This window comes from Aythya fuligula, chromosome 2 (assembly GCF_009819795.1).
Source record: "Aythya fuligula isolate bAytFul2 chromosome 2, bAytFul2.pri, whole genome shotgun sequence".
Classification (NCBI taxonomy): domain Eukaryota; kingdom Metazoa; phylum Chordata; class Aves; order Anseriformes; family Anatidae; genus Aythya; species Aythya fuligula.
The window spans coordinates 129,597,891-129,623,657 of record NC_045560.1 but is presented as its reverse complement, the minus strand read 5'-3'; the positions used below and the strand labels follow the sequence as shown (position 1 = coordinate 129,623,657).

Below are 25,767 nucleotides of genomic sequence, written 5' to 3'. Positions count from 1 at the left end.
AGCAGACACGCTGGATGTGGACACCCTTGTTTGTGGAGGCTGAAAGGCACCAGAGGTTTGTCCTCGGCCTGTTGTCCTAGCAAGTGCAGCCAGCAGGACAAACAAGAAAAGGGCCTGAAACACAACCAGGTCTTGTTAAGTCAATGGACAGGGAGAACTCTGTAAGTGACTTGTCATTTGGAAATGAAACCCAAATCCAGGAGACCTCAACCCAAAATTCGGGACCTTAAATAGAGATAAAAGCTTGACTGACTCTTTTCATTGGGGCTTATAGCAAAATGCAAACTTTGAAGACTTGGCAGCACTGAGGCTTGTGTCATCCAGTTTCAGAGTTTGCTCTATGAATCCCCGGCCAGGTTTAATTCTAATAATCTTGCCAGAAAGACAAGGAGTTTAGGCAATGAAACCAACTTGCCATAAAAAATTTGTATTGTGCCTTTCACGCCGTTACAGAGCTCATTGTGCACAGAGCTGACCTTGCAGCCCTGTGCCTGGGTGAGCTTCTGCAGCTTGTTGACTGCAGGCCAGGACTTCCAGGGACATAACTTGGCTCCAGATTAAAACAGGCTGCATAGGTCAGAAACCGACTGTTGCAGATCTGGAACTTTTGGCCCATCTCTCTGAAGGAGCAAATGATGCCACTTTCATCACTTTAAATCAGAAAACTAATCCTAGGATCCTAGGTGTAATTCTTGATCACCTTTTGAGCTTTTACCCTGAGTATTTTTCCCCCAGTATTGAGTGAGGATTAAGGGAACATGTGCATGTGTGTGTAGCTTGTTCTTTTTTAATAATCCCAGTGCTAGAGGTCACATTCATAGGCTCAGTTTATACAGTAATCTTTAAAAATAACCAGCCTAAGCACTGAAAACACATAGCAGGGGTCAGTCCTGTATTAGCAAAGAAATAGGCTTGATTTATTAATAGGTCTTATTTAAATTTAATTTGCATGCTTTTATGACTTCATTAGACTTTCACCTCATACGGGCACATGTCAGAAGTAATGGAGCGAGAGAAGAGACAAGCCCTTTTTCAGTTCACAGAACCCCAATTCTTTATTAATCACAGCTTGCTCACAATGACATACAGGAAAATAGCACTAATGAAGAGTAGAATATGCAGGCAGCAACCTCCGGGGGGATAGGGACAACTTCAAAACTGCAGGTATTTTGGGGATGATGTGTTAGGTTTCGTGATACTGTACTTGGCACGAGCACCCTGTCTAGTCATTCCTGCTGCTTCAGCCCTCTTTAGTCCTAGATGTCCGTCACTAGGTAGGGTTGGCTAACACTGAAGAGTAAAGATCATGATGAATGGAAGTCAGCAGTGTCAAAAACAAAAAATAAAAGGTAACACCTGGCTCATGGGTTCCTGGTGAAATATTTGGTAGCCTCTTTAACTGTTACACACGTACTATGGTAGCATCAGAGAAGTATCATAGATCATGGCACCTACAAATAAAGCCATTTGATGCTATCTATTATCTGCTCCATTAATAAATTTTCAAGTGGTGAATTAAGCTCACTTTACAATTAGCATTTGTATGGCTGTTTGGCATCATTTAGAATTTGTCATAGCTGGATGGTTACAATGTGCCTTTCAAATTCACCTCAAACTGATACCACTTACTTTTGTTCAGTTGCAAAGCTGTATTTGTTGCCTCTTGCCTCAGAAGCAGAAGCAACAAGCACTGCACACGGTGATTTAACCTCAATTCTACTGCACGCTACAGAGTCCTGTAGCACAAGTTGCATTTAAAGAAACTACATTTTAAGAGCCTTTTGTCTCGGACAGCTGAATGTGAAGTCACGATACCTGTGATCTAGTCACTGTTTCAACAAAGCTTATCGATGGCAAAGCGGTCTAGGTTATCAGGCAATGACTGGTCTCTAGCACCATAGAACTACTACTGACCTCGTGGTGGGTGGGAATGAAAGTCGCAGGGAATGGAGTTAGACGTGAGGTGCTTCAAATGAACAGACCCAGCAAATTCAACTGAGTGGAAATAGACAACATCAGAAGCCTGTTACAGGACATGTAAGATTATGAAATAACTTGCATAATGCAATACTTGTATTTTTTAACAAAAATGTAAGTATTTACAAAATAAGATCCAAGTTTTTTAAACATCAAGCAAATCATTCTGCAAAGAGACCGCATTGTTTTTGTTTTTATTTTTTGTTTCTTTTTTAAAGTTTTTTATTGAGTTCTTGATTTTTTTTTTTTTTAAACCATGTCATACATTTCCCATACTGATATCGCATGATCCATAATAATATAGGCAGGGGGAGTTTACTAATGGTGGGGATGGGTCACATCCACCATTGCTGTTTTCAGCCAGACAGTTCCACCTGGAGCTCCTTGTTTCTACGGACCTCTGCAGCATGCCTCTCCTGGAAAACATCAAGAAGGGAAAAATCAAACCTCTTTCTCATTCTGCCTACCTCGGAGGCCCCTGATGCTAACACATTTAGGTTGTGCATTGGATACCTGTGCAAAACGTGTTTCGCAGCACAACCATCTTTAGAGGATGCAGCTCAGGAGGGGTGTCTCCTACCTGCCCAGCCCAAGGCATATTCATTGCTTACATTCTCTTTATGCTCTGGAGTTCAGTTTTTTATCTTTTATGGCCTTATAGTTCTCAGCACCTCAGAAAGGTTCATTTTAAGGGTCCACATAGAGAGGTGATTCTTGCGGCCTAGAATATGTCACATGCACACATTTCCTCTTTGAATTCCTAGATACTGAACTAAATACAGGGAAGGATGAATGGGCTTAAATTAATTGTTTGCATGTTGTATGCAGAAGAAGTGACAGCTACTGTGTTATCTAGAAGCCATGAACAAAAGTTCACAGATTGTAGTTCTGCTAAGAAGCGTCAATCTGAGTGTTTTGAACATCCGGTACAAGGGCGGAAGGCATGTCCTATGAGGAGAGGCTGAGGAATCTTGGTTTGTCTGGTTTGGAGTAAAGAAGGCTAAGAGGTGACCTCACTGCTCTCTGCAGCTTCCTGAGGAGGGGAAGTAGAGAGGGAGATGCCAGTCTCTTTTCCCTGGTAACAGATGACAGATGTGCAGGAACACAGGCACAAAGCTGCACTGGGGAGATTCAGATTGGACATTAAGAACAGTTTCTTTGCCATGAGGGTGATCAAACACTGGAAAAGGCTTCATAGAGAGGTTATTGATGCCCCATGCCTGTCAGGGTTCTTGGACAATGCTCTCAATAACATGTTCTTGTTTTGTTTTTAGTTAGCTCTGAAGAGGTTAGGCGTTTGGACTCAATGATCTTTGGAGGTGACTTCCAACTGAGCTGAACTGAACTATGTTATTCTATTCTGTTTTGCTCTGTTCTGTTATAATCCCCTTAGACTGAACAATGAGGTTAGCTGTCCTCTCCATTCTTACTCCTGCTGTGATGGAAAAGGGGAGTTTTTACCATAAGTCAATGTTATCTCCTTCTGCCAAGTTACAGCCATGTTGCCTTTTACAAAAACAGCCACAATTAATTTAGACTTATTAGAGCCACTGTATATTCAGATAATTCTGTGGAAATGGGACTGTGGTCAGGAACAACATCTGTTAAATGTTAGGAATGTTCCACTCAGGGTGTTTATAATACTGTATTATTTTTGGCAGTTTATGGGGTTTAGGGTTTTTGGATTATGCCTACGTCTTTCCAACTGTCAAACCACCAGACTTTTACCTCTCATGTCTGACTACTGGAAGAAAAAAACAACACATTAGACAACTAAATGACAAGTCACAAGGTGGCTACAGAAGCAAAATTATTCCTAGCTGTCTTCTGTTTAAGGCACGTCTAGGTATTTTTGTACATTAGGGGATCTTTTATGGGGATTGGTCAAAATGAACTATGGATCACAGGCCAAGACTGCTTATTGTGTCAACTGAACCTGTAAATCACAGTTTCTTATAAGCTCCATAATTTTGAATGCTAGATTTTCTAAGGGACTCATTTCTCAGGACTTGTATTAACTGTAGTATACAAAGGTATCTTTCACTGTAGGAGCTTCTAAACACCACAGCCTTGGGTCATCCACAATTCTTGGTCACTCTTGAAAGTTATCTTACTTCATCTTTTTCTGCATAGTCAGAGTTGGCTTTTGTGTTGGCAAAACTATAGTCATAAAATTTTTAATTTCTGGTCTGTACAAATATTCCCAGATGAGTTATTGACATCTTAGTTCAGCAGCTTTCTTTGGATTTCATGCACATTTGCCATCATATTGCAGAGGAAAAGGGGCTTAGGAGTCTGTTAACAATAACATAGGACAGAGAATATCCAGCTGTCCATCCTATTTTCTTTTGGACCTTAAAGACAGCTAATTGGCTCTTCCCTTTGTTTTCATAAAATTTGGGATATGTGCCTGCAAACTCATCTACCACAAAAATGTCAAATAACCTGAATACAGTTCTTAAACTCCAGAGTTACCCGGTTCACTTATAACATCAATCTTTGGGAAACTATTATTTATTTCTTACTTTATGAGACTTTTCTTACCACCAAGGGAAAACAGGTGCTTTTGGAGATCTCATTGGAAATGTCTGAGAGCTATTTTCTTTTTGTTAAACCATTTACTAACACATTAGAAAGTTCATTGTTGAGAGAAAAAAGCGTATTATTTTTTTAACACTTCTAAATCTTAATTCTAATGTTTCTCTTTCTTGTTTAGAAGGGCTGATTTGGAGAAGGTCACTGTGGTGTTTGGGATTTACTAAAAGGAAATTCCTCTGCCTTTAACAAAGATCTTCAAAAGAAAACTTACTGTCTTTTTTTTTTTTTTTTTTCTTCTTTTTCTTTTTTCTTTTGCAAAGCTTCTGGAAGAATAGGTCCCTTTCGATATGTAGGAAAGAGTTCTTTGCTTATTTTTCCCCTTGTCAAAAAGGAAAGTCAAGAACTATACATCCACGGGACAACTGTTTTATTTGGTCACTGACCTTTCTTAAAGACCAAAATCTAAATGCAAGTGACCTTTAATTTGTTCACAGCATTTTCTTAAAAGCTAGAAAATCAACATGTCTTTGTCTTGCTTTCTCCTTTTCATGATGAACCTTTGTCTTCATAACTCTGTGAGAATAAACATGAATGTTGGCCACCACAAAGGTCCCAAACCAAGATTAAGAACAGAAGCAGGGGACAGCTGAGTTTTTAATACACATTTCACCATGACAATCTCGATAGCAGCTTTGCAGAAAAGGACATAGAGGTCCTTGTGGACAGCGAGTTGAACATGAGACAACACTGTGCCCTTGCTAGTAAGAAGGCTGACAGTATTCTGGGCTGCGTTAGGCAGAGTATTGCTAACAGGCTGAGGGAGGTGAACCTTCTGCTCTACTCAGCACTGGTGAGGCCACACCTGGAGTACCGTGTCCAGTTCTGGGCTACCCAGAACCAGAGAGACACAGTCATACTGCAGAGAGTCCACCAAAGGACATCTAAGATGATGAAGGGACTAGAGCACCTCTCCTCTAACAAAAAAATGAGAAAACGGAGACTGTTAAGCCTGGAGAAGATAAAGCTCAGGGGGAGCTTTATCTTTATCATTAATGAATATCAGTACCTGAAGGGAGGATGTGAAGAGGACAGAGCCAAGCTCTTTTCAGTGGTGCCCAGTGCCAGGACAGGAGGCAATGGCCACAATCTAGAGCACATGAGATTCCCTCTGAACACCAGAAGCACTTCTGTATGGTGCGGGTGACAGAGCACTGGCACAGATTGCCCACAGAGATTGTCTCCTCCTTAGAGATCTTCAAAAGCTACCTGGACATGGTCCTGGGCAGCCTGCTCTGGGTGGCCCTGCTCCAGCAGGGGATTGGACCACATGGCCTCCAGAGGTCCCTTCCAGCCTCAACCATTCTGTGATTTTTCAAAAGTGGTTTAGATAGGCATCAGGGGGCTCTGTTTTAAAAATAACTCAAGTTTTGCAACAGAAAAGAGCTACCCTCAACCTCTCTTCAAAATATTGGCTAGATTTTCTCCTCTAGTCTAGGTGAGGAGTGATGGTGCAGTTACCTTTTCTTGAAGACGTTCAATAAGAGCAGCTAAATTAGCTTCACGGTTTTCTTTGATCTGTTCCATTTTCAGTATCAGCTTTTCCTCTGCCATTTTGCTGAAGTTGTTGTTCTCCTCCAAAGCCTTTTGGAGCACTTCTCGCTCATGTTCTCTCTTCTCTGCCAGATGTTTCAGCACCTGGGCCTCCTGGGACTGGGAAACAGAGAGACATGTGGCTGAAATTAGTGTCTCACACACCCACGAGGAGTAAAATAACCCCCTCAGGGCTCTTCACAGTGTTTAGAAACTGTGTAAAGTTTGTTCCTTTGTTGTTACAGGCACAGTTTGGAAAGATCACTTCTGTATATAAACAGTATTAGTGTCAATAATAGGGGCTTAGTGGCACTGGCTAAATGTGGGGAATATGACTTATGCAGCAGCAGAGAAGCCTCTGAAGTACTTCTGTTAAAGAGAAATGCTGTTAATGAGAAATGCTGCCCTCAGCTACTGCAGTGGTTGCTTAACCTCTCAGAGCTGTGGTCTTTTAGATAAGAGAGTTTTATTTGCAGAGATCTGGGATTGGAGGCTGAAGTGCACAGTGTTAAAAAGGAGAAGAGGCACATTTTTTGCCCAGGCTGGACAGTCCTTCAGTGTGCATGAATTGTTAATAACAGGCTTTGAAGTTTACCACTGTGAAAGATAAACAGAACCAAATCAGACAATGGTTTTTCCTCATGATATTTGTGTTTCACTCCATCTTGGTAATTATGAAAGAAAAAAGGGTTTTATTTTATAGAAACTAACAACAACAACAAAAAAACTATTGCTAATTTAAAGTTTAAATTCTACCAGGAAAATGAAAAGTGGAGGAAGGAATTAAGCACATTCATCCTATGCACAACAGTGTGCTATTCTTTGTGAACGCAGAAGCACAAGCTTTGTCATTGTTTTTTAAATCAAATTACTGACATGGAACCACTAATCCTAGGAGGGAAGCCAAGGAACTTGCAGCACTGGGCCCATCCTCCAGGCAAGTCTAGTAGAAAAGACAATATGTTTCAGAGGGGTTATTTGGAAATGATAAACAACATTGTATGCTCTTGGGTAAAATAAATTAGAGGGAGCATGAGAGGCAAACAGAAATCATGGAATGAAATAAGGCTCCAGGAAGATAAGTGTATATTTCAGTGCAGATAACAATACACTGTTGCCATTGTTAACCATAAAAATGAATTAGTTTAAGGCCTAAATTAAGGGTTTTAACCAATAATTACAATTAGCGGTAATGAATCCTATTAAATTATATCATGTGGTTTTTAATGGAGTGAAAAAAGCTGCAGTTCTCTTACATGTAGAAGATCAAGCGAGGAAGAGAAAACATTTTAACAAAGATAAGGTAAACATACAGGCAAATGTACTGACAAGGCAAATTAAGCAGATTCTAGAAAAGGGAGCAGAAACCAGCCAGAACACCTTGCATCAAGACATTGGAATAAAACATCTATAGCTTTAAAAGGCTGCAATGGCTTGAGATCAGAGATAAATGCAAGTTTTTAATAATCTTGGCCACTTACTATATTTGCTTTCACCTCTATCCTGGTCACAGTTACGGGCTCATTTCTCAGTCTACGACCCTTGAAGCACTCGATGATGAGAGTGGTCTACTGAACTGGATTGTACCTTTCAAAGATCTTTGTTGCTTTTACCACTATAGCACATGCTGAACAGCTACTAATAGAGCAAGTAGCAAGTACTTTTTAGATCTTTCCATCAGACAAAATTAATGTTGTGCAGGCTAATAGATGTTGCAAATGGGAACAGAAAGTCCCCAGACAGGCACAGGCAAGAAGAGTTGAGGGAGTTTCTCTGGCAGAGAATGGAAGGAGAATGAGCCAAAGGGAAAGGCACCTGAGCAAAGAAGGTGTAGCCTGACTCAAAATTCATTAAAAAGCACGCTTACCAAAAATATCAATAATTTTAATAATTGCATGATAAAAGGCTTATTTTGAAGCAAAATGCTTTTTTCATGTCCTTAATGTTTATCATTTCTTTAAGCATATGCCGTTTCAAAATGGAAAAAAGTTCTTTTGAAAGATTTTGTAAAATGTAAAAAATAAATAACTTAATATTTCATCCTGTTGGAATGTCTTTGGACCAACCTGTGTGGCTAAGTTTGACTAGTGCTTATGAAGTTTTTCTGCATTTTCTTTTTAATTTAGTCTTTAATGGCAATCTTCTGTTTGCTTTTAGAAAAGTTATCATCATTTTGGCTGCTGATCTGAATTTTGTGAACATATACATAAGTGATTTAAAAGTACCTTTGATAATCTAAAAAATACTTTCTTTTCTGTTGGGAGTTTGAATCAAAAAAGATAATATGATACTGATCTTCATGTCCATTCCCATGAAAGGTTAAAGAAGTGTTTTAGTTTGAAAGGCTAGCATTTCAAGATGTTAAAACATACCTTGGTATAAGGTGTTTATATACAATCAAGCATTTTGAGATTTGGTAAGTAGACATGTCCATGGATGTATCCCATGGAGATGCTATAATAAAAAGCAAGCTTTGGACTATGACTCTAAGCAGTATATTTGAAAAATAAACATTGGCTTTCAGTGGGAGGTGTCAAAATGCCTTTGGGTCTCTGGGGCACTTGCCTGTTTGTCAGAATTTGTTATCTTCCATTGAAGCCCTTTGCCTTCTGGAACTACTTCCTATTATCATTAAGTCCATGAGAACTGTGAAAAATTAGAGTTACTTATCAGAGTACACACAGTTCTAGAGGCCACACTAGCAGATGATGTATTCAAAAGTAATTTAGTCACTAATGCCTGATAAGGAAGAAAATGCTTATGTGGTAATTCAGTGTTTTCTGGAAGCAAATTGCATAGACACTGGTAAGAGTCCAAATGAAAGCTAAGCCAGGCCACGGGAACTGACTGCATGTTCCTAATATGATTTTCCTTTACAATGTGCCTTAAAAGGCATTCCTTCTTTTCCTCCTTCAAAATGTTTGGGGTACCCAGAAGTGGTTCAAAATAAAGGACTCCCCTCCCCATCACAAACCATCCAAGGGGTAGAGTCTCATTTAAACTGATGTTCTCCTAATGCCATTTACAACAGCTGTGAGTCTGTCTGTTTGATTGTATTCAGATCACTTTTGAAATCCCCTTGTGATGATTTTGGAATGTAGTTGGTGTGTTTTTGTACTGGATTGTTGAATGATTTTCTGTTTCAAACACATTTGGCAAAAGAAGTTGGCCACCCAGCCTGTTCAAAGTCTACTATGCATCCAGAAATTGCCAAAATGAACGACCCTTGATACCTAGTGTGGCTGGGATTAATGAACTCCCTTTGTTGGTGTTGGCTTTTAGCCACTGTGTTTGGACAGTCTTGACATAGGATTCCAACATACACAGGAAGTTTTTATTCCAAGTTTAATTTTCAACATTGTATTAAAGTGCTGGAAAGGGTATTCTCAAATCCTTGATAGTCCATTTTCTAATATACTTGTAAATGGTTTACAATAAATGCTTCTTGCATAGTTATGAGAAAATGAGGGAAAAAAATCTGGAAAGGGAATGGGAGATGAAGATTAATAAGGAGAGAAAAGTATAAAATGGTGGAGAAGGGAAAAAAGAATACTTAGAGAGGAATATTCAGAAGACTTCTTAAATATTAAATGGCTTAATCAGTGCAGCTACAGCTGCAGCTAGGTGTAGAGGAATAAAAATGTAGTTAGATTATTCCTGGTACAGACACTTTTGCTCTCAGAAATGTACTTCTGTGCTAAAAAGATGGATAATGTAGGCCAGCTCTTTAAGAAATTCATGCCATTTTTCTAAAGGATCATGTGCAACCTCAGTTTCCAGAGATGAGTGCTTCACAAAGAAATCTTTATCTCATGCTTATCTGGCCAGAGATAGATGCAGACAACTTAGAGCTCACTTTAATAGAAAAATTATTTACAGAAATTCTATTTAGAGATGCTTTAAAAATTGTTATTATTATTAATTACTAATTATTATTATTATTACCGAATCACAGAATCATCTAGGTTGGAAGAGACCTCCAAGATCACCTAGTCCAACCTCTGACCTAACACTACCAAGTCCTCCCCAATTATTATTATTATTATTATTATTATTACTCACAGGAAGAAAATTCCACTTACCTGAATAACAGGTGCTCTTGTTTTCTCTCATTTATCTATTTTTCTTTGTTGTATAGCTCCAAATATTGAAATCATTTATGCAGAGATAAAGGATTACTCTTAAAGCAAGGAATGGCCTCAGAAAAATTTTAAACTGGGAAACTCAGCTTGAGTGCATTTCCCTGACAATCTTGGTTATTAGAGTGTGTGAGACACACTACCAGTCATGAGAGTTCCACTTTCCTAATACATTTATTCACTCTATGGCTTTATTTTAAATTAAATTGTTCTGCAGAAGCTGAGAAAACTTTGGTATTCTTCAGTATATTGTGTACTTAAGAGATACTACAGGGCAGGATTAAAAGCTCCAACTGCCATGCAATTGCCAGCATATAAATGCCCAGTTATTAATCAGAAGGAAGTCATATGTTGAAGAAGTGATGTTTTCAGGGCTGGAACTGGGATTTTTCCTTCCATATAAAGCAAGGGAATGAGCCCAAGTTAGACATTACTCATAGCACTGGCTTCCTCCATCTCTTTGTTGTTACATCATATTCCTCATCACTGCCTACAACTACCCAAAGTGAGGCTGCAGCCAGGAGGGTGTTGGTTTCTTTTCTCAGGTGTAAGTAATAGGATATGATGCAACAGCCTCAAGTCGTGCCATTTAGATAGGAAGATCAGATAGATTTAGATAGGAAGAATAGGAAGATAGGAAGAATTTTTTCATGGAAAGGGTGCTCAAGCATTGAAACATGCTGCCCAGAGAAGTGGCGGAGTCCCCATCCCTGGAAGTAAGTAAGAGATGTGTGGATGTGGCACTGAGGGACATGGTTTAATGATGGGACTCAGTAGGTCAGATTGATGGTTAGATGATGATCTTTATGGTCTTTTCCAGTCTAGATGATTCTATGACTCTTTGATTATATGATTTTATATTAACAGTGTTAACAACTCATATAGCTTTAACTCTACAATCAGCAGCATGAAAGCTAAAAAAGATGATTGTTCTCTAGCATTCGTTGTGGTGCTAACTACTAAGGACTGACATGATTTAATTTCATCCCAATACAAAGCCATTAAGAGGTTTTCATTGCATATGGTTTCTCTCCCTCATTCCAAAGTCTACTAAAAATGTACCTCCCTTTAGAGTTTCATTTTCATGCAAGTTGAATATAGGCAATAAAGATATATGATTCAACATACAGCTTTTGAAGTCTGTACATCCAGTGCAATTGTGGCTGAATATTCAAAACCAATAGGTAAAATTTGATAAATGCCAAAAGTTCCTTAAGAAATTAAATTCTGCTGCTTCCAACGTCACTGTGCACTAATTTCTTAAGAGGAAATGATGACGAGATCTTTCTGATTATCTACCAAGATGGGAAAATATAGTGCACACATGCCAAAGAAGTAATGGGATAATAATGACACACAACAAAGAGGGTTCTATAAACAGAAAGGACAAGTCTGTCACTAGCTCAAATGGTCTTGCTGTATGATGTAAAAAGGAAAAATATCTCAGGTGAAAATCTCAATTTGGTCTGAGAGTATGAGGTCACAGTGACTGTCAATTGAGGTAGGAAAAAGGAGGAGAAAAGGAAGGAGCCCTATAAAAACATATAAGGAAATAAGCATGAACAATGAACATGAAAAAGCATACGCAGGAGGCTGCTGGATTGCATGTATTGCTGTAGATATTCTCACGACTTTTAAAATTTATTAAAGAAAACACTGCCTAATTGACAGAGCAGGGCGTAATTCCTAAAAAGTGTGAAATCAGTTAGTAGTGTTTCAAAAAAGGCTATTCTCATCAATTAGTTATACTTGATTTTAATTAGAACTGTGCTGGAAGGACAGGATCTGGAACGGTTATGCCAGATAGCTGCCATACATAGACAGAAAAGTATGATAACAACTGCCATGTTGGATCTCAGAAAATGTCTGCCTGATTTGTCTAGCAGCAGAGAGTGGAAGGAAGATTCTTAGGGGTAGTGTATACAAAGCTAGGCAAATCTGCCTAATTCTTTCCTACATACATCTGTCTTCCTAGTTTCCATCAGGTTAGGTATTTTCTGAGCCAGATGTTGCATCCATATAATCATGTTCTGCAAGGTACCGCTCTACCATTTTTTTTAATTTGCTTTTTGAAATAATTAATATTTTAATAACATCTAAATAACCTGTGTTAACAAACACAAAAACTTGATTAAGCGATACATGCAAAGGTAATTCTCTCTCTCTGTTTTGAAATTGTTATCTAGTTTCATTGAGTGTTTCTTCCACTTTGGATTGCATGAAACAGAACATAATTGTTCCTATTCATCTTCTCATTACTATTCATGACTTTATAGAATTTTATCTTCCATCTGTTGTCTGTCTCCAAGCTGAGAAGTGGACTGTTTAATTTATCTTCTTATACTCTGGTTGCTTTTTACCTTTCTCTGCACTATACACTTTTTTTTTAGACCAAAACTGCAGGTGATACTTGGGATGTGTGAGCACCAAGGACTTGTAATGAGGCTTGGTTCTTTTCCTTGCAATTTCTGCTGCATTGCCAATATGGAAGATTTAATCTATTAAAATAACTCAGTTAGTTATATGTTCATTCAGAATGAATATAGTATTAAGGGGAAGAAACTGCAGGTGTCTGTACTGCCATCACTGATTACTAGTTTATGGCATAATGAGCTCTCTTTTAGGAAGAAATGAACAGTAATGAAATCAATGAAATGAAATGTCTGGGACATTCAATCTATATTTCCTACTAAGTATATGCATAATATCAGGCTTCTTAATTGCTGCCATTTCATTCTGTGTCCAAATCTTTACTTGAGCATTTGTACTCAGTACAGAGGTACTTCACAGATTGAGTCTTTGAAGCATGTCATCATTTGGGTGTGTGAAAACTCATACTTCTGGGCAGGTGCTACTGCTTATGTGTATGCCTTTCACATTTAGACATGTCCTTCTGCTTTGACACAAGTAAAGACAGAAGCAATAGTGTTAATGTGCAACATTCGAATGACTGAATTGTTCAAATTAGTGAGATTCAGAATAGTCTGGTTTCATTGCAAGTCAAAAATAAGGGCCAGGTTTTAAGCAAATGTCAGCAAACCAGATTTACTAACTTCAGGGGATTCACTTTTCACCACACACCACTGTAACGGATCCACTGACTCTCCCAGGGACCCCTGATCTGGTCTGACAGAAGCAAAAGGAGAGCAGAGAGCTTTTTGCTGTTGAGGCTGTCCCATGTGCTATCTGCATCTCAGGTTTCTTGTCCAAAGCTATCAGTATTTTAATGACATGTGTTTCCCAAGCATCCAAATCAGTCAGGTTTGTCTGCAAGCTGCTGAAAGAAAATAAACTAATTTTTTTCCTTTAAAAACATTAATAGATTTTGTCCATGCAAACATACTGTGGGTCAGTGATGGTAATGCAAAACAATGATGGCAATGGATAGGGAACATGGCTGTTATCCTGTATAATGTCTGGTGTAATTACTAGTATTTTATTAAGGCAAAATACCTTTCTCCTCTCCTCTGCAGCCTCCAGCTTCTTCTGGATCTCCTCAAGAGAGAGTTCTTTCTTCTTTGGAGAAGCTAAAGTTCGTGGTGCTTCTGAGACCGGGGATGGTGGCTTTAGGATCAGTTCAAAAGCCTGGCCTGAGGCACGTTTGTTGATCTGTTTAACTTCCATGTCTGCACGATAAAGTGAGAAATGTTAAGTCTTTCAATACTTTGGTGGTATCAAGGAGAGAAGCAGCACTGACATTAATGTAGGATCAGAAGTACAGACAAAAGATTTAGCATCTTTGCATTGGACATTTAAAATGAAATAGCAGATTATGGGCTAAAAACTGTTCTCAGAAGCACATCCCATTTTATCTACAATAGTTTAATTATACCCTAATCTTATAAAAATAAAAATTTACAGCAGTTTTGGAAGCTTATTGGCGTTCTGTGTCATTTCACGCCCCATGCGAGCAGTGCCCAAGCTGATTAATTTTTTAAGCATGCTTTCATCTTTTCTTCATTTCCTTGGAAATTATGTCAGCTGTGAAGATCTGTAATTCTCAAATAGTAAGTATTTCTCAGGGTACTGGGAAAAAATACAGTTCACCGTGAAAGGGCTTTAAAAGTTTAGTTAGTTGCTATTAGGACCAATATCGAGCATCGCAGGTAATATACAATCAATAGTAGACAACAGCCAAGACCAGCAAATGAATTGTTAAATCAGTAAAGTATCGACTGCCTAACATTAGGTACCAGGATGGTTATCTGAGTCATTTCCTAGCATTAGCACATTATCTGACCTGCAGGATGATTTCCAATGAAAGTTACTCACCATCATATTTATAGATGTTCATGTTGCGAGGTTCAGGATAAAAACAGGAGCAGATCAGAGAGAGCATGGACAGCTCCTTCATCTTTTCCTTGTAAGCTGAAAGGAGAGACCTTATTAGAATAATTAATTTCCCCAACTTCTCCTTAGTGACCCTCTACCTGGGATGACAGAATAGTGACCAGCAAATCTGATTGATCATGCACCTGGCAGATTTATCTAAAATATTTATTTTCAGCTATTTCTTCTGGACATGGAGACTTTACCACATCAAATATGAGATGCTCAGTACTGCAGAGACTGCTTCTGATCTCCTGCATGACCTCAGCCTCGGCTAAAATGAATACAGTTATCTTTGGTTTATAGAAGGTGAGTCTAGCTACTAGGCAATGTATTTAGTATTGGAAGAGTGCCATGACCCCACTATCTCCTGGCAGGTGGAGAGAAATGAAGCTCTTATAAAATTCTATGATGTATCCAAATGCAATTGAGAACAGCTCTGAAACACTGCCCATGTATTGCCATAGGCAGATGCTAAAGACATTATCTGTTACAAATGAAAATGTCATCCAGATAATTAAAATTAAATCCAGAAATGAGGATACATTTATAAAATCCTTAGGATAATATCCTTAATATGTGTAAGGCCTTGAGACAAAGAAGCTTTTCCTTCCGCACTTGCTGGCCAAAATACTTTGCTTCCATACTCAGGTATAGTGCATATCAGCTGATGCAATAAAGATGCTTGTATTTTACCTTTACTGTTAGTTTGTAGCCCAGTAATTACTATAGGCCCCAGTGATATACTGAGGATGAGTTTTTCTAGAAATGGTGATATCAATACCTAGCCATTACATTTGCCCTTCCTAACATTTCAGCTTATTAATTGGAAAATAGTCTTGTATCTGGTTGCTTGGCAGGTCAATGACAGAGCCCAGACTAAAGCCAGCTCTCCCAAGTCCTCCTTAGTCAACACGCAAGCCATTGCACACACAGCATAAAGTATATATGTTGGGGGCTGCTTCAAAACTGACCTTGACACACACATATTGCTGCTGCTATCAAAATTATATCTACAGAGGCAGACACATGTTTTCTGCCAGCATGTGAAAATATGGCTTAAAATATAACTTGGGCTGAAAGTATTGTACTTAACAGAATAGACCAAATTAATCCTTGTTACAAAAGGAAAATCAGAGAGCCCTTTGATCTTCAAATAGTGGATACATATGAAATTGTCATTCAGTCTTTCTTGTGGCTGCTTTAGAGTCTTTTATTTATTTATTTATTTGTTTATTTATTTTCCTCAGAAAGGCCCCTTGAGGTTAATGAGGGCTCAAGAACCCTAGGGTACTGCTCAGAATGGTGATATTTGAATGATACATCAGTTTACAAATGGATTTCTAACTGCCAGAGCATGATTAATGTAGCTAATGTAGCTTCACATGGGCAATCATGGACACTAAATAACCCATCCAAAGGACATACAGCTTTATAGATACCACAAGAGAAAGACAGCACCTCAGACCAAGAGTATACTGAAGGCTTTGCTTTCTCTGAACTAAGGTTGCCAAGGAAGCTTGGACTTTTTTTTTTTTTTTTTTTTTTTTTTTTTTTTTTTTTTTATTGTCTGTTTGTTTTTGAAACATAAGTACTAAATTGCAAGATATAACTCAAAAATCCTCTGAAGAGTCAAAGACATCAAACTGATATCTGTTGGTAGTCAAACATAATGAAATGCTTAACCATTTAAGCCTTAATTCAACAAAACATTTAACTGCATATGTAATTCTAAGCACACAGGTGTGGTCGTCCAGACTGTCCTTGGAGGAGGGCTTGTCTAGCCAGCTGCTCACACCACCAAAACTGCATCCTTTTCAGCAGAGAGTTTGTGGAGTGGGAGCACAGGAGGCCCAGCATAAAGGGCTAGTAAACATACAGAAAACAGACTTGAAGTTGCCTATCAAAGACGTGGCCATTGATGGCACAAGCTGACAGCTAAACATTCTTGTAAAACGTATGATGAATCACTGCTACAACACATAGCTTGAAACATCTTTATAGATAGAGGCATGGAAAGAGGTGTCCTAGGAACCTTGTCTTTTGGGGGTCCTTGTCATTATTTTTTATCTTTGTTTAACATTGAAGATGTGTTGTTTTCTAGCAGCATTTAAAATGATCAGAAAATGATGTCTGTTCTGCCAGCTTATCATCTGCAAAACATGGCTGGAGAAAGATAAGAAAATGCTCAGCTCTCCTTCCTTTCAACATAATAGCTGCACTGAAAGCACACTGGTGAAATGACTGTCTTATTTCATTCTGGCTACTGACAGAATTAGGATGATTTTCCACGCTTTGCAAACATTAAATTTCTTTTCCTCATTGTATTGATTCAGTCTCTATTTGTCCTAGAAAGTCCTTCAGCCACACTTAGAACCTGGCTTGAACACTCACAGCAAGTTCTGGAGGCTGCTGCAACCCTGGAAACCAAGCAACACACGAGTTACATGGGGAAAGCATGGAAAAGGAGACCTGTTCTGTCTCAGGCAGCTACTGGGAGAGTGTGTAATATACTGCACTCCTGTCCTGTACTGTCAGTGCTGACATGTAGTGTTGCCTGTTGGAGAATTGAGGTCTGAGGGCCTCGAAGGAATTGAAGACCTACACACCTCTTCAGGTGTCCAGCATCAGCGGTGTGAAAATTACTCCCCCATGACCAGACAAAAACAGCTTTACTTAGCAGCTTTAAATATCAGGAGCCATGCATTACTCAGCTGTCCTTTCCTTAAAATGCCATGCATTAAAGAAAAAGCTGTATTATTAGCCCATTGACAACTACGTAGGTGCCTGTAGATGGTGATCTAACTAGAGTGATTGGCCAGTGTCCCACAGGGAGTTCGTGGCTGAACAGGGATACAACCCTGGTTTCCCAAACCCTGTAAAGCTAGTGTTTTAGCCATAAAAACATGTTTTCCCTAAAAGAAACCCTTTTTTTTTTTTTAATGTTAAAAAATCAAAAAGCCAACATCACAACATTTATGTAATCTGCACAGGATTTATTGTGTTAAATGAAGTAGGCACAAAAATGCTCCATTTTATAGTGGAGCATTTAAAAACCCCTAAAGAGAATCAGTGATTGCAACAAAATTTATTTTTCAAATAAACTTTTCCTAACTCATTTTCCAAATGTGTTTCAACTGGCTTGCTAATTATATAGCTCCTTGTGCAGTCATGTAGGGTACATATCATAGCATTAACTGTGCAAGTTAAATGAAGGAAAGTAAATGATGGTAATCGTAATAATACAAAAGCTTTGATAGGGAAATTACTAGGGAAGAACAATGTTGACAAAAGACAGCAACATCATCTTCTCAGTTACAGGCAGCAAGATTTAAATGTTTAGATGCATTAAATGCTTTAAAGTTGGGCAAGATCCCAGAACACTATTTTTTGCTAAAAATCAGAAGGTATTTTGGTATTAGCAATTCTTGTGGTTTTGCAATGAATATCCTATTATTTACAGATCTTCTTAAATTCTAAGTTGTGTATTATTTCAGATTATTATTATTATTATTATTATTATTATTATTTTAAGAAGTGAATTCCTCACATCCATAGCTGCTGAAAAGGCTTGGAAATAAAATATTATCAAATACCCATAAAACCTTTGACAACTTCAGAGAAGAAGAATCTCAGATTGGCTTGAAACTCAAGATTGCATGTTTTTTTCCCCTGAATGAATCCCCAGTGCATCTTAATATCACAATTTTAAGCTAATATCACCACCTCCTGAAACTTCTGGCATAATATATAACAGCTGGTTTTAGAAAATTTTTTTGCTTTTTTTGCTCTTTTTTTTTTTTTTTTTTTTTTTTCTTTTTTTTGATGGGCTCTCTACTTGCAATCCAAGTTAGATCTCTCAGTGGCTTTCAAGTACTACTACATCTACATGAGCAAGTAGCAAAGCATATGGCAGGATAGGATCTGTGAAAGGACATACTTCTAAGTACACCATCCCCATGCTGTGTGTATTTTCTTTAGAATATATCCCATGTTCTGACCAACCATTAGCTCCTGGAGCATAGTAGTACTACTAAAGGATACCTTCTAGTTTTCTTCACCTCTCAACTAAACTAGTCTGTGGGCTTTGAGATTGCTCTGCAGTATAGACCAAAGCATGGTCAGCTGGGATATTTGATGATTCACTTCAAAATTGCTCTCCAGATCTCAAACAATGCATTTACTCAGATGCATTCCATAGTCCTTCACTAATGGCAGAAAATTTGTCCACTACCAGTCCTTCAGCTCACTTGCCCATTTGTTGAAGCTAACAGGGGAGAGTGCTATGGCTGCCATTGAAAGTCAGCAACCAGTTACCTGCTGGTGAGAGAAGCAGGGAAAATGCTGGTGAAACTACCTTGTCTGCTCTTATCTGTTATCAAATAGCTATAAGGAATTTTTTACAGTTTACACTGTAACATGAAAATCTGTCCTGACTGATGGGCCATGGGCAATTTTTGTCACATTTTGTTCCTTGGCAAAGCACAGTTAGGACAGATTGCTGTGTCACAGCAGAGTCCATTATTCATAATCAAGACTATTTTTAACACATGAAAGCAGAGAGATAGTGTAAATGTTACTTATAATTAACATCTGATGAATGCAAATCTGTTGATTCATTTTACTTTACTGAATCCAGTCTGTATATAAGAAAATGTTATAGCTTTTTGAAACTTGAAGTACCACCAGCCAACTAATTCCTGAGGTTCTGCACACCTGGAAGGAAGCAGGAACTGGCACAATGCCCATAGTCAAAATGTGCAAGCCAGAACATGACTCAGCCCTGTTCCCTTGCCTGGGAGACAGTCAGCTTGCTGTGATGAATTACAGTCACTGAAGTCCTTCTTTGTCTTTTTGATTTGGAAGAGACTGTAAGAGTAAGAAACATGATTTGATGAAGCATGGAATGCAAGGTACAGAAGACCTACCACAACCATCTTCTGTGCTGATTTCTTAAGGGTGTTACTGACACAGCAGTTTGCTACAAATTTTACTTTGTTAATGCTCCCTTTGAGGTGATAGAGTTTTTGGTTTGTCAAAGCAACACTTTAATTCATTAACGCCAGAAGGCACACTGTTGGCCAGTAATTTTACTTTATGTTGGTAATCCACTTTATTAATGTACTATGTTATTTTCTGTTAAATAAGACAGTGTTGTATGATCATAACTGTAACTGATATTTAACAGAAGTAAGCCAAGACAACCTTGTATATCTGGCCTGCATTTCATTCACTCTTTGTTGTTTTCTTAGTCTTTTAGGCTATAATTTTGATTAATCTCTATTGATTAAAAACAAGCAAACAAAAAACACACACACACACAAAAAACACATTTAATTGATGTTATTATCACTTCTGATCATAAATGTGTCTATTCTTTTGTAACTAGTCTTTAAAGTTACATTCTTCATGTACTGTGAAGCAGCTTAATATTGAGACAAGTATAAAGTTTTGGTCATGCCCCCTGCCCCTGAATTTTGTGATATGTCAGTATCTACATGTATACCACAGAGGAAGTGGGTACTATGAAAAGGAAACAAGAAACAGAACAAGGAAAACAAGTTGTGAATTACTGAGATTCCTCTGTGAACACTAACTTTAATTTTTCCTACCATAAGTCCAGAAAGAAAGAACTTGGACAGATCTAATCTACATTGCGATGACTGAAAATGTTGTATCATGAGTTCTTCAAAAGACAAAAAATGATGCAAGTGACAGATCTGACCCTTCAGCTGCTTATTATGATTGTGTCAAATTTACCATGAATGCAACCATCAAATGCAAGCATTTATATGCCCTTTCTACAGCACAGCTCAGGTGACAGCACAGTATCTGACTGGAAAACCCACACAAAGGAATACACAAGCAACTGTTTGCTTATGCAAAGCCCAATACTGATTTTCTTGAACATGCTGGTGCATAGATGCAAACACAGGTGTCTTGTCAACATGCAGATTGCAGGGTGGCACAAGTCAAGTTGAAAACTGCCCCTAAATTTACAACTTAATTGCCAATCATGACTATACATTTTCAGATTGAAATGGACTACTCCAGATGCCATATCTATGTTTTTTACTTAATGAGTGTGATTGGATTCAAATGTCTGTTCACTTTATTTTCTGATGTCAGAATGTTAAGAAGTGAAGTAACTATTTTGTATTATTTCAATATATGTAATTTTCACTGGTGAGACTATAAGAAAATCCACTTACTGAACCCTGACTGCACTGCAGAGAACTTCTCCCAGGATGCAAATAAAAATAAATAAATAAATTCCACATATCTGATGGTACTGTAGAAATTTTTGCTATCTCATGTCTTACAGAAAAGTCTTCAATTTTACTTTCCATTCAAGGCTACTGGTAAGAGCAGTACTACAGTAGTACAGGTATCAGCCTGAGTCTGATCCTATCATTAATATTCCTGTTCTCAAGGAAAATCCCTATTGACCAACTTCTCACTCAGAGACTTACACGAATGATTTAAGGATCAAAACCTTAAGCCCTGGAATTTTTGAATGCATGGATTTGCTTTGCATGATTTAATGCTCACTGTTTAAAGTATTTCCTTCACCTTGTATGCCTGAAGTGTTGTCACACACTTTTGCCAGCACATTAGAGACATTAGATTCCTTCACTTCTCTGACAGATTACATATAAAGTGGTTTAAAAAGTCAGATATTTCACCCCAAACTTTCTACTGACAGCTTTGAAGATCATCCCTGCTAAGTAGCACTGAACCAGAATCTCAGTCTCCACATAGGCTAAAAGCCATGGTTTAAGGAATGCTAATGTTCAAGGATAAAAGCCAGAGAAGCAGAAGGCCTCAACATACCTATCTCAGTGCTGTTGTACACAGGTTATCTTGTCTCAACATTTCTGAGACTGAGCCTGCCACCTGTACTAACCTGCCATAACAGCTTAGCAGAGTTGCCTCAGGAGTTCCCTGTAGCAGGAGACCCCGCCACATTTATGATCCTTCCCTCAGAAGTGATTTCCCTCAAACTGTGCTGCTTCGTGGGTGAAAAGCTGTGGTGCTTGACTCACTCCTGGGTCCAAATGGTGGCCACAGCACAAGGTAAAAATGATAACCACTTGGAAAGGAGATGGGACTTTCTACTAGATAACAAACAAGTGAGGTGTGGGGTGGACAGAGTTAGAGCTTGGAAGGACACAAGTCCCAGAACCTGCAGCCAGCCTATTTTTCCTGACAGGCCTAGCATGCAGGTACCAGTCACCATAACAGCAGTTATGCTGCTTGCTGGTGACCCAGGTACTGGGTGGGATGTACAATTTTGAGTCCTTTTGAACACATTACTTTCCCCTGGAGCACCCGGTGGTCAGGGATCAGACTATTGGAGATGACTGCTGTCTCCCAGCACGCTCTTAAGGTCATCTCATTATTGTATTGCAGGAGCATGCTGGAGTCCAGCTGGGATCTGCGCTACTTTCTGTACGAACACGTCAGATGTGAACACCCGGTGCCAAAGACCTTACAGTGCAAGTGAGAAAGCCAGGCAGAGAACACCAGGGATGAAATGACCCAGAGGTGACAAAAATTGCCTCAGGTCACAGACTTAGTCTGTAGGAAAGCTTCATGGAGAACCCATGTCTGATTTCTGGGTGAGTGACACCTCTCTTGGCCCAGGTTGTCTCTCTGAGAATGGTGCAAGCAGTACCGGTGCCAGCTGGTGAAACAGCCTCTCGAGTGAGGATGTAAATCAAAAATGATGAAACAGAGCTGTAACCAGTTAGTTATGATCAGCCTGCTATGATCAAACAACGTCTCCCAAGGTATGAAGTGTGCTGCAGGTTCTATTTTAGCAATAAGACTGGGTTAGTAGAGCTGGATTCCAGCACCAGATTTTTTTCTGAATCTCAGACTCGGCCATGTATGTGTGTTTGTAACAGCTGCACGTATTCAGTTTTTCATAACGATCTCTACAGCAACTTCCACTGACTGGATTTTGTATCACTGTGATCCCTCTATGTAGGCTCAACAAACTCTTCCTGGTCTTTCATCACCTGGCCTTGCATCATCCACTAACTTTGGCTGACATTTTATTCTGTGTTGGCTGTGAATATTATAGCTAGAGAATCATGACAGAATCCTGGCGTATTTTTCATCTCACAACTGAAATAAATGTTTTGCTACTGCTTCCTGTCATCTTGACACAGTAGATTCTTTCTGGACATGTGCTGATATTATTTCAGTTACATTATGACATATTCCCCCCTTTCTCCACATCTCTGGACTCATATTGCAATCAAATTGTTCTGAGTCACAGTGGGCTTCTGGGTAGAGCAACTTTTAGCAGAATTACCCCCAGGTTCTGGAAGAAAGCTATTGATACAGCATCAAGCAAAGGGATGGCTCAAGATACTTCTGCAAAGCAGACAATTAAGGAAAAATGGCTAAGGAGTCCAGCTTTTTCTGTTTTCATAATTCAGCTGTTGTGAAGTAGAATATCTCCATCAAGTGAACAGAGCCACATTGCTCTGTGCCATTTTCCATTAACAAAGAGTATGGTCCTTGCTGTTTATCTGGAATCTGTTATACATGCGTTTTTTTCAGAAATGTAAGTCAGATACATTTTTTTTTTTTTTATAACTCATACAGAGTTTCTAAGCACAATCCTCATTAACACACGTCTTGTACCACTCCAAAGACATCCTTGATGTCTTCCAGTGTTTTAAAAACTGTTCTTAGAACTAAAAAAAGTGAAAATATTAATTAGTGATAACTTAAGGCCCGGAAAATGATTTGCAAATTAAATTGCAAGGTGCATTTGTTTGTTTTAGGCAAAGACAATACTGTAGGCAAGTCAGATAAGTAGAAATTAGTGTTTATATTATATGGGATAAATACAATTATAATTTGCAGTTAGGATGGACTCTTGATCTTTATATTCCAGTAATTAAATGTATTCCTTGCTTGCTGAGTCATTTCTGTGAATGCAGAACGTATTGCAATTATTTTTACACTATAATTACTGGAAGAATCCATTTTAGAAACAGTATGCTGCTGTGAGGGATGTATAAGGTACCCCTCAAACAAACGTGGTCCCATAGGCTAGAAAGCCTATTTTATAGAGTCTGGAAGAAACAAATAGGAGCATTTATTAGGTTACAAATATGAGTATACATGTACATTACACATATTTATATAAAGCTTTTTTACATAAGTTTAGTGGTTGATTTTGAGCAATCTGCATGTGTTTAATCTACTTAACCCAAAGCCAAACACATGTAACTGCATCTTTGTGCTACACAATCACTCTTATGAGCTGCCATGACTACCGGCTAAATATCAAAATGCAAAAGACAATGAAAGGAGACAGCCTGAAAAATCCATTTTTCTTCTGGATTTTGAATAGAATTTTAATGTTGTGGTACATTTTAAAATAAGGATGTCTCATCTGTGTGAATAAAGGCATTAGTTATTCCTGTACACAATTACATACAGCATCTATAAGTAGATTATGTAAAAATGAAGGGCTCTTATCTTTGCAATAATACAATGACATACATATTATAATTGTGTTAATTAACATAACATTTTAAATTTGAGTACCAGAACAAAATGAGCTCTAAGCAAATGAGTTTTAAGTCTTTATATAAAGTTCTTTAACATTAGAGTTTGTATATGTGAAAAACAAGTAATTCTGAAGATTTTTGCTTTAAAACCATGCAGGTGTGATAATGACAACTCTGCTGCAGATACCCTGATGCTCTGTTTTATGGATGCTTTATGTCATATGGCTTAAATCCTTTTCTTTTAAATGTATTTATAACAATGTAAGAGTTCCCTTGATTGGGTATATATGGGAGCAAGGGACTGTATTTTCATTACAGGTATTCCAAAGAGATGAATTTCTGAGTTTAGACAAATTTAAAACCTGAGTTAAGAAAGTCTCTCCATATAGGAAGCATAACTAAGGTATGTTAATCTCTGGAGAAATGTTTTGGTCCAAAAATAATGTCTTGAGGTTTTAAAGGTCTTTGAAAATACTGTGCAGAGTAAGTTAGATGACAGCAACTCCCTGATCAACCTTGTTGATACAAAACAGTTTCTGTAAAACTCATCTTTTCATTTGGCATTATCTTACAGTGAGTGGGAAGCAGATTGACTAGAAAAGTATCTTTTGGAAGATTCCCAAGTCTAGAAATTGGGGCAGCTCACAGACATTTCAACTATCAGTATATTCACAGTGAAAATTTATTTTCACAGCATTGAAGAGCATCGGTAATTGTCTGCTAGTCTTCTACACAGTCCTAAGAAATCCTACAAATGCCCAAGTGAGATTTCAGATGGTGTTTTAGTGTGTGGCTATATAAACCTCTAACTGTCAATGTTGAAAGATGAAGCCTAAGCACAATATATGAATGGATACCGGGGGAGTGACTTTTTTTTTTTTTTTTTAATATTATTATTATTATTTATTCAGAGAAATTATTTCAGTATTAAAAGTCTCACATGAAAGAGATTTTTTTCTATTTCTTCCACCACTCCTTGAAAGGTATCAGATGAGATGACCCCCAGTTTAAGAGGAACATGGACAAACAGGAAAGGGCCCAGTGAAGGGTTGCCAGGAAGGTAAGGGACCTGAGCAGGTGGCCTGTGAAGACTGGTGGAGGGGGCCGGTTTTGTTTAGCTGGGCAAAGTATATCCTAAGGGATATAGATAGACTATACTAGCTACTTAGAGCTAGGGGGAAGATCAGTGAAATGACAGATTCACACCTGCATGTTCCCCAGGTAATGCCAAGTAAGAAGAAGGATCAGCAGCCACAAATTGTGGCTTGGGAATTTGTGAGATCATCCATGGAAGTTTTCAGAAATTGGCTGGACAAAGTGGTGATGGCCCTGCTTCAAGCAGCAGGACAGCCTAGATGACCACTGGATGTCCCTCCAACCAGAACCATGGTCCAGTTCCCACAGTTCCCACAGTAAGTCTTCACACCCCATGATATTGTGGAAGGTAAGGGTTGCTAAGCACCTTACAGCCCCAGCTCCCCTCCTCTTTTGTATTCACATATTTTAATGTTTTCTATCCCAACAAAAATGCATCATATCTCACTGAACCTCTGCACTATCTCTGTCATTCAGGACTTGTACATTAGCTGCAGGCTTTTGGTGAGCTTATCCTCAGTACATTACAGGACCAAAGCCCTTAGGCTCATTCTTTCGTTGTT

General features: G+C 38.4%; 1 protein-coding gene across 1 annotated transcript in view; it reads right to left on the bottom strand.

Moving 5' to 3' along the window:
• Window positions 1-1,028: 1,028 nt before the first annotated feature.
• STMN2 (stathmin 2) overlaps window positions 1,029-25,767 on the bottom strand; it is a 36,006-nt gene continuing 11,267 nt past the window's right edge. The window contains exons 2-5 of the mRNA XM_032183333.1: window positions 14,517-14,612; window positions 13,698-13,870; window positions 6,034-6,225; window positions 1,029-2,393 (exon numbers count right to left, since the gene is read on the bottom strand). Coding sequence (XP_032039224.1) covers window positions 2,334-2,393; window positions 6,034-6,225; window positions 13,698-13,870; window positions 14,517-14,612 — 521 coding nt within the window. The 3' untranslated portion in view covers window positions 1,029-2,333. The remainder of the gene's footprint in view (window positions 2,394-6,033; window positions 6,226-13,697; window positions 13,871-14,516; window positions 14,613-25,767) is intronic.